Source organism: Myodes glareolus, chromosome 2, assembly GCF_982192425.1.
Source record: "Myodes glareolus chromosome 2, mMyoGla1.1, whole genome shotgun sequence".
In the NCBI taxonomy this organism is placed as follows: domain Eukaryota; kingdom Metazoa; phylum Chordata; class Mammalia; order Rodentia; family Cricetidae; genus Myodes; species Myodes glareolus.
Window position 1 is genome coordinate 112,191,039 of NC_142027.1, and position 15,212 is coordinate 112,206,250.

The following is a 15,212-nucleotide window of genomic DNA, read 5'->3' on the forward strand; positions in this document are numbered from 1 at the left end:
TAACCCAGCTGAAACCGGTCTATAATTCCCGATTCTCCTGCCTCCATTTCCCGAGTTCTGTGGTCGCAATGTCTCAAGGTGCCTGGCCAGATTGCTGCTTTGTGTGAGGTCATTCAAAGTCCTCTCGGAAGGGGAAACATCCCAGGAGAGACTCAGTAGGTTTGAAGCACAGAGATACACACTCAGAAGACAGAAAAAGCAAGCAGAATAGGTGAGAAGGACCCGGGGTGGGGGCAGCTAGGGTGGCTCAGAACTGCAGAGGCGCCCACGCGCCTGGAGCTGCGGGACAGGCCTTACAGCAGGTTTTCTGCCTTTAGCGCCCACAGCTGCCCTAGCTACTTGGTGCGAGCTCAAAACAATCCCCAGAAAGTGAAAGACTGAGCAAGAGTGTCCTGGGCACTCCCCGCCCCCACCCCACAAGCAACAGACACCACTTCCTCTTTTTAGAGTATTTAAGGCTCAGCCCAGACTATAGGGAGAAGTGGCCCTGCCACGCACTGCCCAGTCATGGGGGACACTTTCATTCGCCACATCGCCCTCCTGGGCTTTGAGAAGCGCTTCGCTCCCAGCCAACACTATGTGAGTAGCCCGAGTGCCTTGCAGAAGCACACAGTGGAGACAAGGCTGTCTTCCTGGTGCTACCCAAAGGCCACCAGGACCAGGGAAGGATATGGGGGGAAGGGGGAACCAGGGAAGGGTATGAGACAGAAGAAGACCAGGGAAGAATATGAGGGGAAGGAGACCTCTTGGGCATGGGATTTTTTTTTTATTAGATTAAAAAAGGGGGGGGGCATGGACTTCTTGTCTCTGGACCTCAGGTTTCTTTTGGGTGCTCGCAGAGGGCTCCCCCATCCCTGGCAGACACCCCTGTGCACCCTTCTCAACTGCTTCCCTCTCCGTTCCCATCCTGAGCCCCATCCCTGCTCACGTGCCCCCACCGTGTGTGTGTGTGTGTGTGTGTGTGTGTGTGTGTGTGTGTCCGGTGCTTAGCACCAAGGTTCGCTCCTCCCAGGAAACCTCCCTGCCTGGTCAGCACAGGGAGAGGCCCCGCGAGGAGAGGCCCGCAGGCTGTAGTGGTTTGTCTCTCTCCTTCTATGTGGGTCACACTAGAGTTTAGCTCCCCAGGAGGTGACATCACCACAAGGGAGGAAAGTGTCCCCTTTGTCCGGGGTGGGGGGTGGGGGAGGCAGGGAGATGAGTTGGAGAAATCTCTGCCTGTAGATCTAGACTCCATCACTGGGTGAGAGAGGAGAGACACCTGGTACTTGTGCAGAGTTTGTGGGGGACACTTACGGCACAAGGTGCTAAGTTCTCTACCTTCTGCCCGCCCTCTCGAAATATAAATATTCTGAGTCATTCCAGAATAAGCGAGGGATTTGTAAACCAAAGCCACACCAAAAGAGAGCATTGGGGTCGTTCTAGGTGTTTCCTTCGTGTCTTCCATTTCTCCCCAACCCCCAGAGACAATCATGGGGGTACTTTTAGGGTCTCCATCACAACGTAGCTTAGGATAGCCGGAACTCAGGGTCCACTTCCCACTTCACCTTCCAAACGCGGGGATTGCAGACATCTGTCTCTGTTTCTCCCGTGAGAGCTGCCACATTACCCCAAGTGTCTTATCTTTGGTTTCTTTCAAGTATCATACTGTGTTTAAGACCCCCTTCCCTGTTACAGAAATCAGTTCGTTTCTCTTCAAGGCTAGTATTAGCAATTATTTGCTTGACTCAGCAAATTACATGGCCCAGCCTGTCTCTGTCCTTATGTGGCCCCAAAATTCTTGAACGCTTCCCACTAAGCCCCATAAATAAATAAGCACGTTTATTTTTATTTTGTCTATTTCACTTGCATGTATGTGGAATCAGGTATGTGCAGTGCCCGCAGAGGCCAGAAGGGGGCGCCAGATCCACTGGACCGGGAGTTATATGTGTTGTGAGCCCCAGTGTGGGTGCTGGGTACCCTGGGGTTGATGCCAGTGCTGTCTCCCATTGTCCATCTTTGTGATGAGCCATCTCTCGATCCCTAGGCCCTGCTTTGTTCTTAAAGGTCCCTCCTGTTAGTACAGTGGGGACAAGTTTTCTCCCACCTGTCCTTTGAGAGGAGCCACGTAGGAAGCCCAGCTGGGGACTATGGCTAGGGCACTTGAATAGTGTACATAAGGCCCTTGGCTCAGTCCCCTGAATTGACAGGAGAAAAAAGAGTTTAGAAAGTGAGCAAACACTGGCTGTTCTTCCAGAGGATCAGGGCTCAATTCTCTGCACCTACACGATCACTCACAGTCAGATATAACTCCTTTTCCAGGGGATTCAGTGTCCTCTTCTGGCTTCATACATGTGGTCCATGGACATCCATGCAGGTCAATCACCACATACATTTTTAAAAAGAAAAACGGAAAGCTGATGATGACTCAGCAAGGACTGGGACTAGCCACCATGTCTGACGATCTGAGCTCACTCCTCAGAACCCGGGGGTGGAAGAAGAAAACTGAGTCCCATGAGTTGTTCTCTGCAGTTTATGGCACACATGTTACACATGTGTGTGCACATGTGTGTGCAGGTATGCATGCTTGGGTGTGCGTGCACGCGCGCGCGCACACATACACACACACACACACACACACACACACACACACACTGAATAAAAAACGGGAATTTTCAAACACACCAGAGGTTGACCACGTTGGTCTGCTTCTCAAAGCTGCAGTTAGGGTCCCCAAGTTCATGCCCATCCTGTAACCCAGGCTACCCCTCAAACACTGCCTCACCACAACTTCTTAGGTTCCCATCCAAGACTAAAAGGCAGCCCCGGGGCACAGAAGGCACTCCCGGGTGTTGAGTGCCCCTCTGTGCTCTGATGCCCCCCAGGTGTACATGTTCCTGGTGAAGTGGCAGGACCTGTCGGAGAAGGTGGTCTACAGGAAGTTCACGGAGATCTACGAGTTCCATGTGAGTGCTGGGGACGCACTTGCCTCGACTGCCGCTCTGCCTTTGTAGGCCTCCAGCTCAGCGTGTGTCTAAAGAGGCCAGCCTGGTCTACAGAGTGACTTCCAGAGCCAGCCAGGGCTACATAGCAAGACCCTGTCCCCTGTCTCAAATTAAATAAATGGCTGGGAAGTGATGGCATAGCTTCTAATCCTGGCACTCGGGAGGCAGAGGCAGGAGGATCTCTGTGAGTTTGAGACCAGCCTGGTCTATAGAGTGAGTTCCAGGACAGCCAGAGCTGCTTTTTTTCTTGGAAAAAAAAAGATAGATAGATAGATAGATAGATAGATAGATAGATAGATAGATAGATGATAGATAGATGATAGATAGATAGATAGATGATAGATAGATAGAAGATAGATAGATAGATAGATAGATAGATGATAGATAGATAGATAGATAGATAGATAGATAGATAGATAGATAGATAGATAAGACAGGGACAGACAGACATAGACGCAGAGAGGTGGGGACAGACAGACAATATTTCATATGCAAAGGCACTGGGACAAGATTGGCCTGGAGTGTCCACCGGTGGCACTATGGACAATGTAGAGATGGGGGAAGGTGTGTGTTAGGCAGAAGGCGGCCTGTGTGGAGCCGATGGCTTGCCCTCCCAGGGGTGTTATGAATGGCTCCAACTTAGATCTTTTGGAGCACCTCCCCCCGCTTTTTCTCACATATCTTATCCTAACCTTAAACTCACTACACAACCCAGGATGACTTTGAACTTCTTAACCTCCTGCCTCACTTCCTGAGTGCTGGGGTAACAGGACTGCACCCCCACACCCAGCTTATGCAATGCTCAGGGTGAGGCCCAAGACTTCACTCAAGCTAGGTAAACACTCTGCCGCGGTGCCCCAGCCCTTCTTCCTCTATCTAGAAAACGCTAAAGGAGATGTTCCCCATTGAGGCGGGCGAGATCCACTCGGAGAACAGAGTCATCCCACACCTCCCGGGTGAGCAGGACTGAGCCTCAGCAGGGTCCCCTGCCCCAGGGCCCCTCCCCACATCCATTTGGACTTGATCCTGTGTGCGCACTCATGGGTCTCTGGTGGCCCCACTCAGCACCCAGATGGTTTGATGGGCAGCGTGCCGCTGAGAGCCGCCAGGGCACCCTCACCGAGTACTTCAATGCCCTCATGGGACTGCCTGTGAAGATCTCCCGCTGCCCACACCTGTTGGACTTCTTCAAAGTTCGGCCTGATGACCTGAAGCTGCCCACGGACAGCCAGTGAGTAGCCACCTCCCTGGGAAGGGCACAGGAGGACAGAATACACAGAGGGTGGGGAGACCTAAGTTCAGAGAGGATGAGGGGCTGGCCCACAGGCACACAGTGCTCTACACTTGGGACTTGGCCAACGCTGCATCTACACAAGCTCCTGTCACCACGGGGCATGCTGGAGGCAGGAGAAGCCCCCTACCCCACCAGAGAGCTGATGGGAGCCCCTCCCGGGCCAAATAGCTCCATCTAGCTGGTGGAGAAGGCCTTTGCCATCTTAGGGTCTGCAGTAGGCTTCCTCTGCCCCGTTTCTAAGTCCGGCTGTGTAGACAACCCCTCATTCCTAAGACAGTCTGTACTCCACCCCCACCTCCCAGGCCTGGGCCAGAGGATAGCTTTTCTCTGTGCCCACCATCTTTCTCCTGGTTCCGTTTGCTTTGGGGAAGTCCTCCTGCTCGTCTAACCTAAAGCCTCTTCCCTTCTGCTGGGAAGCTGAGGGTCGGCTCTGTATTGCCTGTTCTTTCTCCAGGGCGAAGAAGCCAGAGACATACCTGATTGCCAAAGATGCCAAGAATAACGTGGCTGGTGAGAGGGGCTGCATGTGCCCAGGGGCGAGGGCACCTAGGAGCTATGGATGTGATCAAGGACCTCGAGTGTGGGGTGGGTGGGGACAGAACAACACTGACTAGGAGGAGCTTTGGTGGTCACCTTGCAGGTTGGGGTGTGGCTTCCCCACCACAGCCCAATGCAGGAGTTCAAGGTCATCCTTGGCTACGGGGTGAACTAGAAGCCACCCTGGGGAGGGGACGTGAGGCTGTAGCTCATTAAACAAAGAGGGCTGAGCATAGTGGCGCACACCTTTAGTCCCAGCACTTAGGAGGCAGAGGCAGGGGGATCTCTATGAGTTCGAGGCCAGAACAAAACTTCCATCGTTGAACAAACGCAGCATAAACAGTGGACCCACACCTTTACACAGTTAAGTCCTAGTCTGCAGCAGAAACAACTGGAGCCCACCTTTGCCTAGTTAAAGTAATACTCCGCAGCGGGACTGCCCTCCTGCTGTGTCTGCTCACCCGGTCCTCTCCCCTCTGCAGACATCACAGGCCCCATCATCCTGCAAACCTACCGTGCCGTTGCTGACTATGAGAAGAGTTCCCGCACGGAGATGACTGTGGCTACCGGAGATGTGGTGGATGTCGTGGAGAAAGGCGAGAGCGGTCAGCACCCCCACCCGCCATCTGGGGTGATGCCTCCAGCTCAGGCCAATCCCATGCCTGGGTTGTATTTAGGGGTGCCGTCCCGCCTGCTCATTGCAAAGGGCTCTGAGCTCGTGTCCCCGGGTTGGGATTCGGGTGTGGAGTTTGGGGATGTTGCTGAATACGTGTATCCGGTATTCCCTTCTGTGTCCCCACCACCCTCATGGCTGAAGAAGGCTGCCGGGCACCATCCCTCACCAGTCTCTCTGTGCTCTTGACATAGGCTGGTGGTTTTGCCAGATGAAGACAAAGAGAGGCTGGGTCCCCGCATCCTACTTGGAGCCCCTTGACAGTCCCGATGAGGCAGAGGACCCGGATCCCAACTACGCAGGTGCTCCATGCCCTTTGAGGCAATTTGGGGTGTGGGATGAAGGAGAGGAAGGGGTACAGGGACATGAAGAAGCCAGCCAGCACTTCTCTGTTATTGTTAGCTTGGTAATGTTGGTCAGAAAAGTTGGAAGCAGAGAGGGCCCGGGAGGAGCAGACATCTGGGACCGGTGAGCAAGGTGGAGGCTGGTACAAGGGACAAGGGAACAGAAAGCTGAACTCAGGCTGGGAAGGCACACTTCCTGGGGTAATGTCATCATCGCCCAAGGGAGAAGCTGGCAACTCCAGGCCTTGAATGGCCGCTACTGAGTTTGAAAGCAGAATTGTTTGGTCATGCTTAAAGATTGTGAAATTCTACCTGGGCGTGGTGAGGCCCACCTCGGCTACGCAGAAGGTTCATGCAGGACACACTCAAGTCTAAGTCTGCACCAGCAGGCTGCAGAGCATGGCCCAGCCAGCAACATAGGGGCACCTTGCTACAAAAATATTGTAGAATCCCCCAGTGACGGGCTGGGGTGTGACTCAGTGGTAGAGCCCCTGCCTAGAATCCCCCAGTGAGGGGCTGGGGTGTGACTCAGTGGTAGAGAACCTGCCTAGAATCCCCCAGTGAGGGGCTGGGGTGTGGCTCAGTGGTAGAGCACCTGCCTAGAATCCCCCAGTGAGGGGCTGGGGTGTGGCTCAGTGGTAGAGAACCTGCCTAGAATCCCCCAGTGAGGGGCTGGGGTGTGGCTCAGTGGTAGAGAACCTGCCTAGACTCCCCCAGTGAGGGGCTGGAGTGTGGCTCAGTGGTAGAGCACCTGCCTAGAATCCCCCAGTGAGGGGCTGGGGTGTGGTTCAGCGGTAGAGCCCCTGCCTAGAATCCCCCAGTGAGGGGCTGGGGTGTGGCTCATCAGTCAAACTCTTTTGCTGCACGTTGCAAACCTTTGGTCCCATCCTTACACTGTTTAATCTTTAAAAAATCCTAGAGAGAAGCCAGGTGGAAGTGTTGAACCTTTTAATTCCAGTTCTCGGGAGGCAGAGGCAGGTGGATCTCTGAGTTTGAGGCCAGCCTGGTCTACAGAACTAATTCCAGGACAGCTGTGACTGTTACACAGAGAAACCTTGTCTCGAAACAGACAAACAAAAACCTAGAGAGGGAGACCTAGGAAAAGATCTGAGGGGACAAAGGAGGGACTTGTGTGCTGTGGTGGTGGCTGGACAGTTGGAAGGAGCCTAGCACCTGGGGAGGAGGGAGCAGAGTGCTGGGAGGAAACTCTCACCTCACTGGGCGCACCCTCCGTGGGCCAGGTGAACCATATGTAACCATCAAAGCCTACACTGCTGTGGAAGAGGACGAGGTGTCTCTGTTGGAGGGTGAAGCCATTGAGGTCATTCATAAGCTTCTGGATGGCTGGTGGGTGATCAGGTAGGAGATCCCTCTCCCCCTGCACACATCTACCTGATTGAGTCCAGGGGACCTCACTTGGGCTCTGAGCTAATTTGACAAAGGAAATCAAAAGCAAAATCAAGAAGGAAAAATGACAGTCTCTTAAAGGCGTCACAACACACAATGTCAGGATCCACACCTGACTTCCTGCCCAGACTCAGAAGGGCGGGTTGGGGCTGGGGGTGTGTGGGGGGCTTCTGTCGCTACAGATAAGGAAACAGGCTGACCCTTTAGGGTGTGAATGTTTGAAGTATCTTAGCCTGCATTGGTCCCCGTGGCTGAGGCACTCTGAAGCCCCCCCAGCTCTGTGCACACACCCTTCTTGACTACCTGAGCCTCCAGTGTGGCCCATCTTGCAGGAAAGGAGATGTCACTGGCTACTTCCCATCCATGTATCTGCAGAAGGCTGGGGAGGAGATAACCCAGGCCCAGAGGCAGATCAGAGGCCGTGGGGCACCTCCGCGCAGGTGAGAGAGCCACCCCTCCCCCACTGCCACGACCCGAGGGAGGGTCACAGGTTCCTGGCAGGTAAGGTACCTATCAGGTTTAGTGCTGTGCCTTCACCGTTGCTGGATGTGGCAGGCACGGATGGAGGGAAGGTAGGAACAGAGGTAGGGAGGAGCCCGCTGATGCTGAGAGGCCTTTGGGATGGTCAGTGAGACCTGGGAAGTCCCAAAATAAGGACACGTTGATGGCCAGAGCAGGTATGGGAAACAGGCCTGGGCTCTGGGACAGGATAAGATCTGGGATACCCACAGCTTTTGCAGGTTTTCCTGCTTGCACTCCATTTGCTAATAGCTCTTGCAGGTTTTCCTGCTTGCACTCCATTTGCTAAATATAGGCTTAGAACCTGAGGGGGTGCCACAGTCCCTCTGCACCCACTTGCTGGGGTCAGACTTAGGATTTCAGGGTGCCACCGTCTCTCCTCACCCTACTTTCTCGGCCAGGCTTGGGCTCCCAGGGACCCCGCGTGCCGGGGACAGGGATTCCGGGTCACTGACACCTCCATCCTGCTGTGCCAGGTCGACTATCCGAAACGCACAGAGCATCCACCAGCGTTCTCGGAAGCGCCTCAGTCAGGACGCCTATCGCCGCAACAGTGTCCGATTCCTGCAGCAGCACCGTCGTCCAGCACGACCCGGGCCGCAGAGTGCAGTGGGCACAAAGAGTGAGTGCCGGAAGGGGGCGGGGCCAGGGCTGGAGGGCGGGACCAACTCATAAATCCCATCCCATCCCCTAACTCCAGGCGGACTAGACCTAACGGGGTGGGGTGGATGGCGCGTTACTGCCAGCTAAGGGCTGGGAGGCAGAGCCACTGATGGTCCTGGCATTATCGTAGACAATCCGCCGACTCAGCACGCCAAGGCGCAGCCCGCAGTGCCCCCGAGACCCAGCGCGGACCTCATCCTGCACCGCTGCACAGAGAGCACCAAGCGGAAGCTGGCGTCTGCCCTGTGAGGGCGCTGCAGCCTCTAGTAGGCGTCCCATTCCTATCCCTGTATATACTTATATATAGCTGTGGTCAGAGGTTCCTCCCTTGCCTTAATAAATGTTGTTCGGAGTGAACTGAGACTCCGTAAGCCAAGGACGGGACTGGGCTTCGCTCCAGGGGTATGCTAGGAGGCAGTAAGCGGCGCTGGGGCAGTTTGCAGAAACAGAGAAAGGTCTGGTTGCGTGCTGCTTTAGTCTTGGCCAAGAACAAGTTTGCAGCAGGCCAAGTGCTTTATTGAGGCCCTGAGACAGCAGTTCTCAACCCACAGGAGTCGCGCCTAGGGCAATGGGAAAACACAGATATGTACATTACGATTCACAACAGTAGCAAAGTTACAGTTATGAAGTAGCAATGAAAATTTTATGGTTGGGGGTGCCCACGATATGAGGAGCTATTAAGGGTCGCAGCATTAGGAAGGTTGAGAAGCACTGCCCTAGGGTTTGTGGACGATTTCTAGCGGACTCTCATCCCTTGCACCGCATAATCGGCTGTGTCAGTGGTCCAGCATCTGGGAGGTCAAGGCAGAGGCTCATGTCTGTAATTTCAGAACCAAGAGGCAAGGAAAATACTGCTAGGCTCAAAGTTGGTCTGGACCATGTAGTGAATTTGGGATCGTGTTGAGTTACAGTGTGAGACCCTGTCTCAAACTACTGCACCCCAAGATGTAATCTTAGCATAGAGGGTACTGGGGGTTATGACGGAAAGCAGCAGTTCATTCACGGACAGTGCCCACCACGGTCATTGCTTTCATGTCCCTAAGACCTTGAGACAGGTGGCTCCTTCCCCAAATGCAAAGAAACTGCTGGTTAATGTTCCATCAATTTAACCAAGCTGAAGGAAGGGAACCTCCATGGAGAAAATGCCTCCAAGGGGCTGGAGAGATGGCTCAGAGGTTAAGAGCACTGACAGGACCCGGTTCAATTCCCAGCATCCATATGGCCGCTTGACAGCTCACACCTGTCTGTAACTCAGTTCCAGGGGATCCAATAGCCCTCACACAAACATATATTCAGGCAAAACACCAATGCACATAAAAATAAATACATATTGAAAAATAATTTATAAAAGAGAAAATGCCTCCATAAAACCAAGCTGTAAAGCTGGGCATGGTAGTACACACCTTTAATCCCAGGAGGCAGAGGCAGGTGGGATTTCTGTGAGTTCAAGGCCAGCCTGGTCTATAGATCTAGTTCCAGGACAGCCATAACTACAGAGAGAAACCCTGACTTGAAAAAAGCAAAAGTCACCTGGCGGTGGTGGTGCACACCTTTAATCCAGAACTCGGGTGGCAGAGGCAGGCAGATCTCTGTAAGTTCAAGGCCAGTTTGGTCTACAAGAGCTAGTTCCAGGACAGGCTCCAAAACTACAGAGAAACCCTGTCTTGAAAAAAACAAAAAAAGAACCCCCTCCCCAACAACAACAACAACAACAACAACAAAAAACCCAAAAACCAAAAAACCCCAAGAAACAATAAAAAGTCTGTAAGGCATTTTCTTAATTAGTGATTGATGGGGGAGGGAGGGCCAAGTCCATGGTGGGTGGTGCCATCCCTGGGCTGGTGATGGTCCTGGTTCTATAAAAAGCTGGCCAAGGAAGCCAAGAGGAGCAAGCCAGTAAGCAGCATCTCTCCATGACCAGTTCTTGCCTTCAGGTAGATGTCTGGATTTCTTTTGGTATTGAATAATGATTTAGAGCCAAATAAACCCTTTTCTTCCCAACTTGCTTTTGGTCATGGTGTTTTGTCATAGTGATAGAAACCCTAACGGTAAGATTTTGGCCCGAATTGAGACCCTGGAGGTCCCAGAGCTGGTGGGGTACCATGGGCAGGAAACAGAATACGTCATTCATCATGCAGAGGGAGCTTGGGGAGTATGAAGTTTTATTTAGGAAGAGGATATTGGGGGGGGGTAGAGGGGAGGAAGGGAGATATACAGGGCGGGGGGGGGGAGAGGGAAGAAGGGGAGGGGAGAGGCAGAGAGCAGCCTCTTCAGAAGAAGGGAGGGGATAAAGGGGGCCAAGGGATCCTGCCTCAGTGGGGAGGGAGGGAGAGACAGAGATATCTGATGCCCTCTTCTGACTTCCAAGGGCTACTGCACACATGTGCTGAACATATACACACTCAGGCACACATAATATTTTTTTAAAAACACAAAGCAAAAAAAAAATACAATATGAAATACTTTCTTCACTTTTCTTCTAGAAAAATAGGTCTTACTATGTATCCCAGTCTGTCCTTGATCCTCCTGCCTCAGGCTTCTGACTGCTGGGATTCCACTTTTGTTGTTTTTTTTCCCCCTAAGCTAAAGTCATGATTAAATGCCTCCTCTTTTGGACAGGTATGCTCTCATGTGTGTGCACAGCACACACACACACACACACACACACACACACGTGCACACATGCATTCATGTGTGCTGATTCAGGACCTCATGCAGGTCAGGTGGCCTCAGATCCCCTCGGAGGTAGAAGATGACCCTGAGACCCTGACCACCCTGTCTCCATCTCTGAGTACTGGGATTCCAGCTGTGCACACCCCCCTCCATCTGTTTTTCTCTATTTCTGATCTTGCTGATGCTGCCTTGTACCAGCCTTCGTGTCTCCAGCCAAAGGCCTGTGTGTGCAGGGAAGCCCTAGAGTGAGCAAGTCAGACATCGCCTCCTGCTGGTCATCAGTCTTCTTGAGTGTGCAGACAGTAAGGGGCTTACTCCAGTGTCTTTGGGCTTGAAATCCAGAGACAAGGAGTCCACAGCCCAGGGGATGTTGGCAGTTTCCTTAGGGTAAATCCATAGGAAGGAGGCAGACGCTACTTGGGACCACACTAGCGTGGGCCTATGGACACATACTTTTTTGAACAGTTTCTCTTTTGTCAAGACAGGGTTCCTCTGTGTGGCCCTGGATGGCCTGAAGCTCACTCAGTAGACCAGACCTCAGAAACCCACCTGCCCTTTCCTCCCAAGTGCTGGGATTACAGTGGTGTGCCACCATGCCTAGCTAGCTGGACCACATTGTATGTACGGTGTATGAACTGGATTCATCTAGTTAGGTGGGTGTGTCCTTCTGGGTTGGATTTATCTGGGCCACTTCCCCTTATCCTTTGACTGATGGACATCAATGCCTGATCTGAAGAAACAGCAGCAAATCAAGAACCAGCTCCCGCAGGAACGGAGGGATGGCTCAGTGGGTGAAGGCACTTGCGGCCAAGCCCAATGATTGCGTTCAATCCTTGGGACTCACGTAGTAGGAGAACTGATTTTCACAAGTTGTCCTCTGACCCCCACGTGTACGCTGTGACACAAACACACAGCTTGCCCACATAAGCACACACAAAACAAATACATGTTAAAAACCAAAACAAAACAGCTCCCAGGCCAGTTCCTTCCCCATTTACCCGGCCATACAACTCCATAGCCATGTCATTGCCATTGCCATAGTTACTGAAGAACTATGTCCCCGCCTACATAGTCCATCCTCTCCCACAGTGGAAGTGCCTGTCAGCCCCCATAGGGTCCCACATCCCATTCCACAGTAGAGAAGGATTCTGGAGCAGATGCCATGGAGTGTCCTGTAATCCCAGATCTTTGGAGCCTGAGGCAGGAGGGTCTGATTTCTAGGTCAGCCTGGTCTGCATAAGGAAGTTCTGTCAGAGAAAGGAAGGATGGAGGAGAGAAGACAGAGGAAGAGGAAGGCGATGATGGCCCTGAAGCCTCAACTTACCTGTCTGTTAAATTGTTAAATCCTGTGTTCATTACTCCGATCTTCTCCAGGCACAGGAATTCTAGAATATGGGACAGTGTCTCCAGACGATTGTCCTTAGACTCAGGAGCTTACTAGACCACAGGCCACAGGCTGGTAAAACGGGGAGACACCGTATGTGCGAACACCCCTCCATTCACACACACTCACACACACACTCACACACACTCACTCACACACACACACACACACACACATCTTTCAGTGGGTTTATTACAAACTGTATTATATGAATGAATAACACAGGGCAGTCAGGAACAAGAGGTGCCAGCCACCGGAAACACCTCAGTTACGGGCTCTGCTGAACTACAGCCAGGCCTCAGATGCCATCTGAACAGGTGTGATATGCAAATTAGGGTTCCAATTCAAAGAGGGACTTTTATCCCATTGAACCGGGAGGTTTTAACAGTCTGTTGCTCTCACAATCTCTTAGGCTTGGGACAGTACAGGTCTCCACACAATGGGGGGACAGGGGACAGCCAGATTCCACTCCTTCTGTATCTCTTCCAGCACTTTCTCTGGGGTCTCGATACTGATACGTAGCCCAGGCTGATGGCAAAGTCAAACTCAGGTCCTCCTGCCTCGACCTTCCCAGTACTGGGGTATCAGGCTCCAGCCCTCCCCTCCCTCAGGTTGCTACCTGTGCCGAGCCCCACTGCGCCTCCTTCTTGCTCAGCTTCATGATGGAGAAGAGCTGCTCGCAGATGTGGGTGCTGCTGAACATGGACAGCATCTTGGCACAGTGGAGCCTGTATCTGGGGTAGCTGCTCCAGAGGTGCTTGTAGAAGTCCGGGATGCCCACCTTGTCGTACTTGGTCCTGAGCACCGTGTTGCACTGTAGGTCGATCACCTCCATCTGGAGCTCCTCAGGCACACTGTCAATCTTGACGGAGAAGGGAGAGCTCAGCAGGGTGAGCTCGTTCTCCCAGGCCTTGAAATCCGCCAGCCGCTTCTGGAACTCGCCCTTGAGTTCCGCGATCTTGGGTATGTAGTTAAGTCCGTCGCTCTCGCTCTGGGAAACCGACTTCAGCGTGGGAAAGTGGGCTAGGTTGTTGCTGGCCAGGTGCGTCTCCCAGAGGCACAGTTTTGTTAGGAAGGCCCGGATGAAGTCGTACATCTGTGTCACCATCTGTGAATGGCCTTGGAGGGAGGCGTCCAGTGTGTTGAGGTGTGTCGTCATGTCCACTAGGAAGGCCAAGTCCAGGATCCAGTCCTGGGAGCTGAGCTGGGGCACAGGTTTGCCCCGGGAAGACATGAACAAGTCTATTTCCTCCAGGGATTCGAAAAACCTCCTGAGGACCAGCCCCCGGCCCAGCCACTTGAGGGACGTGTGGTACAGCAGGCTACCGTATTGGCTGTCCAGCTCATAGAGCAGCGTCGTGAAGTCACCGTGGTTCATGCCACGGGAGCAGATACAGTTCACCGAGTCCACCACCACGTCCATGACGTGGCCCATCCGTAACTTCTGGGAGCACAGCCACTCGGGGTGGATGATACAGCACACGGACTTGAGGTCGGCCCCCTTGCAACATGAGGCTGCCCTGGCTCTGAGCTTCGTCACCAGCCCACTGTTGGCGTCCACCATGGCCGGGGGTACCAGTGGAGGCCACGCTCACCAGCTTGGACCAGTCGATACCGAACTTCTTGAGACTATTCTCTACGCAGAGAAGGATCTCATTCCCGGATTTGGCACCTGTCATGGGCACAGTGTCCAAAAGCTCCTCGGCCACGTCGAAGTTGTCATCTACGCCGCGGATGAAGATGGCCAGCTGGGTGGTGTCGTTGATATCTGTAATCTCATCGATGGCAATGGAGTACGCCACAAAGGACCGGATCTTCTGCCGTACTGTCTTCCATATGTTCCCGGCCACATCTTCCACAGGCGGTGCCACGGGGTTCGCAGTTGGACTTGTGTTGGAGCACGCTTGCTCAGGGCCCACAATGTCTGAGGTCCCCACGAGGTACTTCTGCAGCCCCGTTTTCAGTTCTTGCAGCTTTTCGTCCCGCGCCTGCCCCGAGTACTGGTCATAGTGCCGGCTGTGGTTGGTCTGGTAGTGGCGGCGCAGGTTGTACTCCTTGGACACCGACACGCTCTGCTTGCAGATCAGACACGTGGGGATGTTCTGCACCTCCATGAAGAAATATGCTCGCTCCCACTTTTCTTGGAACACTCGGCCCTCCTGGTCTATCTTCCGTTTTCCCACTTTACAGAGACAAGGAAAGGTGATTTCGCAACTTCCTATCCCTTACCCCGTTTTCTTGTATTTTTGAGAGAGGCTATCCTTATACCTACCTCCTCAGCTGGCCTCAAACTCACTAGGCAGCCAAGAACTAGGTAGCAGACCTTGAATTTTGATCCTCTTGCTTCCACTTCCTGAATGTGAGATTATTGGCATGTGCCACCATGCCCAGCCTCTCTATGAATCTCTCCACATAGCCCTGGCTGTCCTGGAAGTCACTCTGTAGGCCAGGATGGCTTCAAACGCAGAGAGATCCGCCCATCTCTGCCTCCTGAGTGCCAGGACTAAAGGCCTGCGTCACAATACCTGGCTCTCTTTCTCTGGCTTTTTTTGAGACTGCCTTAATCTGTAGCTCAGGCTGGCCTTGAACTCCTAGCGGGACTCTTGCCTCAGTTTCCTGAGTGCTGAGATCACAGGTGTGTGCCACCTTACCTAACTTTCCAAGAGAGATTTGAAATATTAAAGTAGGGACCAAGCAGAGGCGATATATGACTTAACCTGCTGTCGGTCTCAAAAGA

General features: G+C 53.0%; 2 protein-coding genes across 3 annotated transcripts in view; one reads left to right on the forward strand and one right to left on the reverse strand.

Annotated features, from left to right (window-relative positions):
• Positions 1–452: 452 nt before the first annotated feature.
• Ncf1 (neutrophil cytosolic factor 1) lies at positions 453–8,775 on the forward strand. 2 transcript variants are annotated; one of them, XM_087903573.1, is made up of 11 exons: positions 453–579; positions 2,862–2,942; positions 3,862–3,937; positions 4,047–4,212; positions 4,730–4,785; positions 5,295–5,417; positions 5,680–5,787; positions 7,071–7,188; positions 7,569–7,676; positions 8,232–8,377; positions 8,549–8,775. In XM_087903573.1, exons 1-11 carry the CDS (start codon positions 508–510, stop codon positions 8,665–8,667), a joined length of 1,173 nt encoding a protein of 390 aa, XP_087759699.1. In that variant the 5' UTR covers positions 453–507; the 3' UTR covers positions 8,668–8,775. The 2 variants fall into 2 exon arrangements, with proteins under 2 accessions (XP_087759699.1, XP_087759700.1); XM_087903574.1 differs by lacking the exon at positions 7,569–7,676.
• Positions 8,776–12,649: 3,874 nt separating this feature from the next.
• Positions 12,650–15,212, reverse strand: part of LOC125400080 (general transcription factor II-I repeat domain-containing protein 2) — a 36,542-nt gene continuing 33,979 nt past the window's right edge. Inside the window, 2 exon segments of the mRNA XM_087903572.1 lie at positions 12,650–14,045; positions 14,047–14,657. Of these exon segments, the coding sequence (XP_087759698.1) occupies positions 13,083–14,045; positions 14,047–14,657 (1,574 nt within the window). The 3' untranslated portion in view covers positions 12,650–13,082.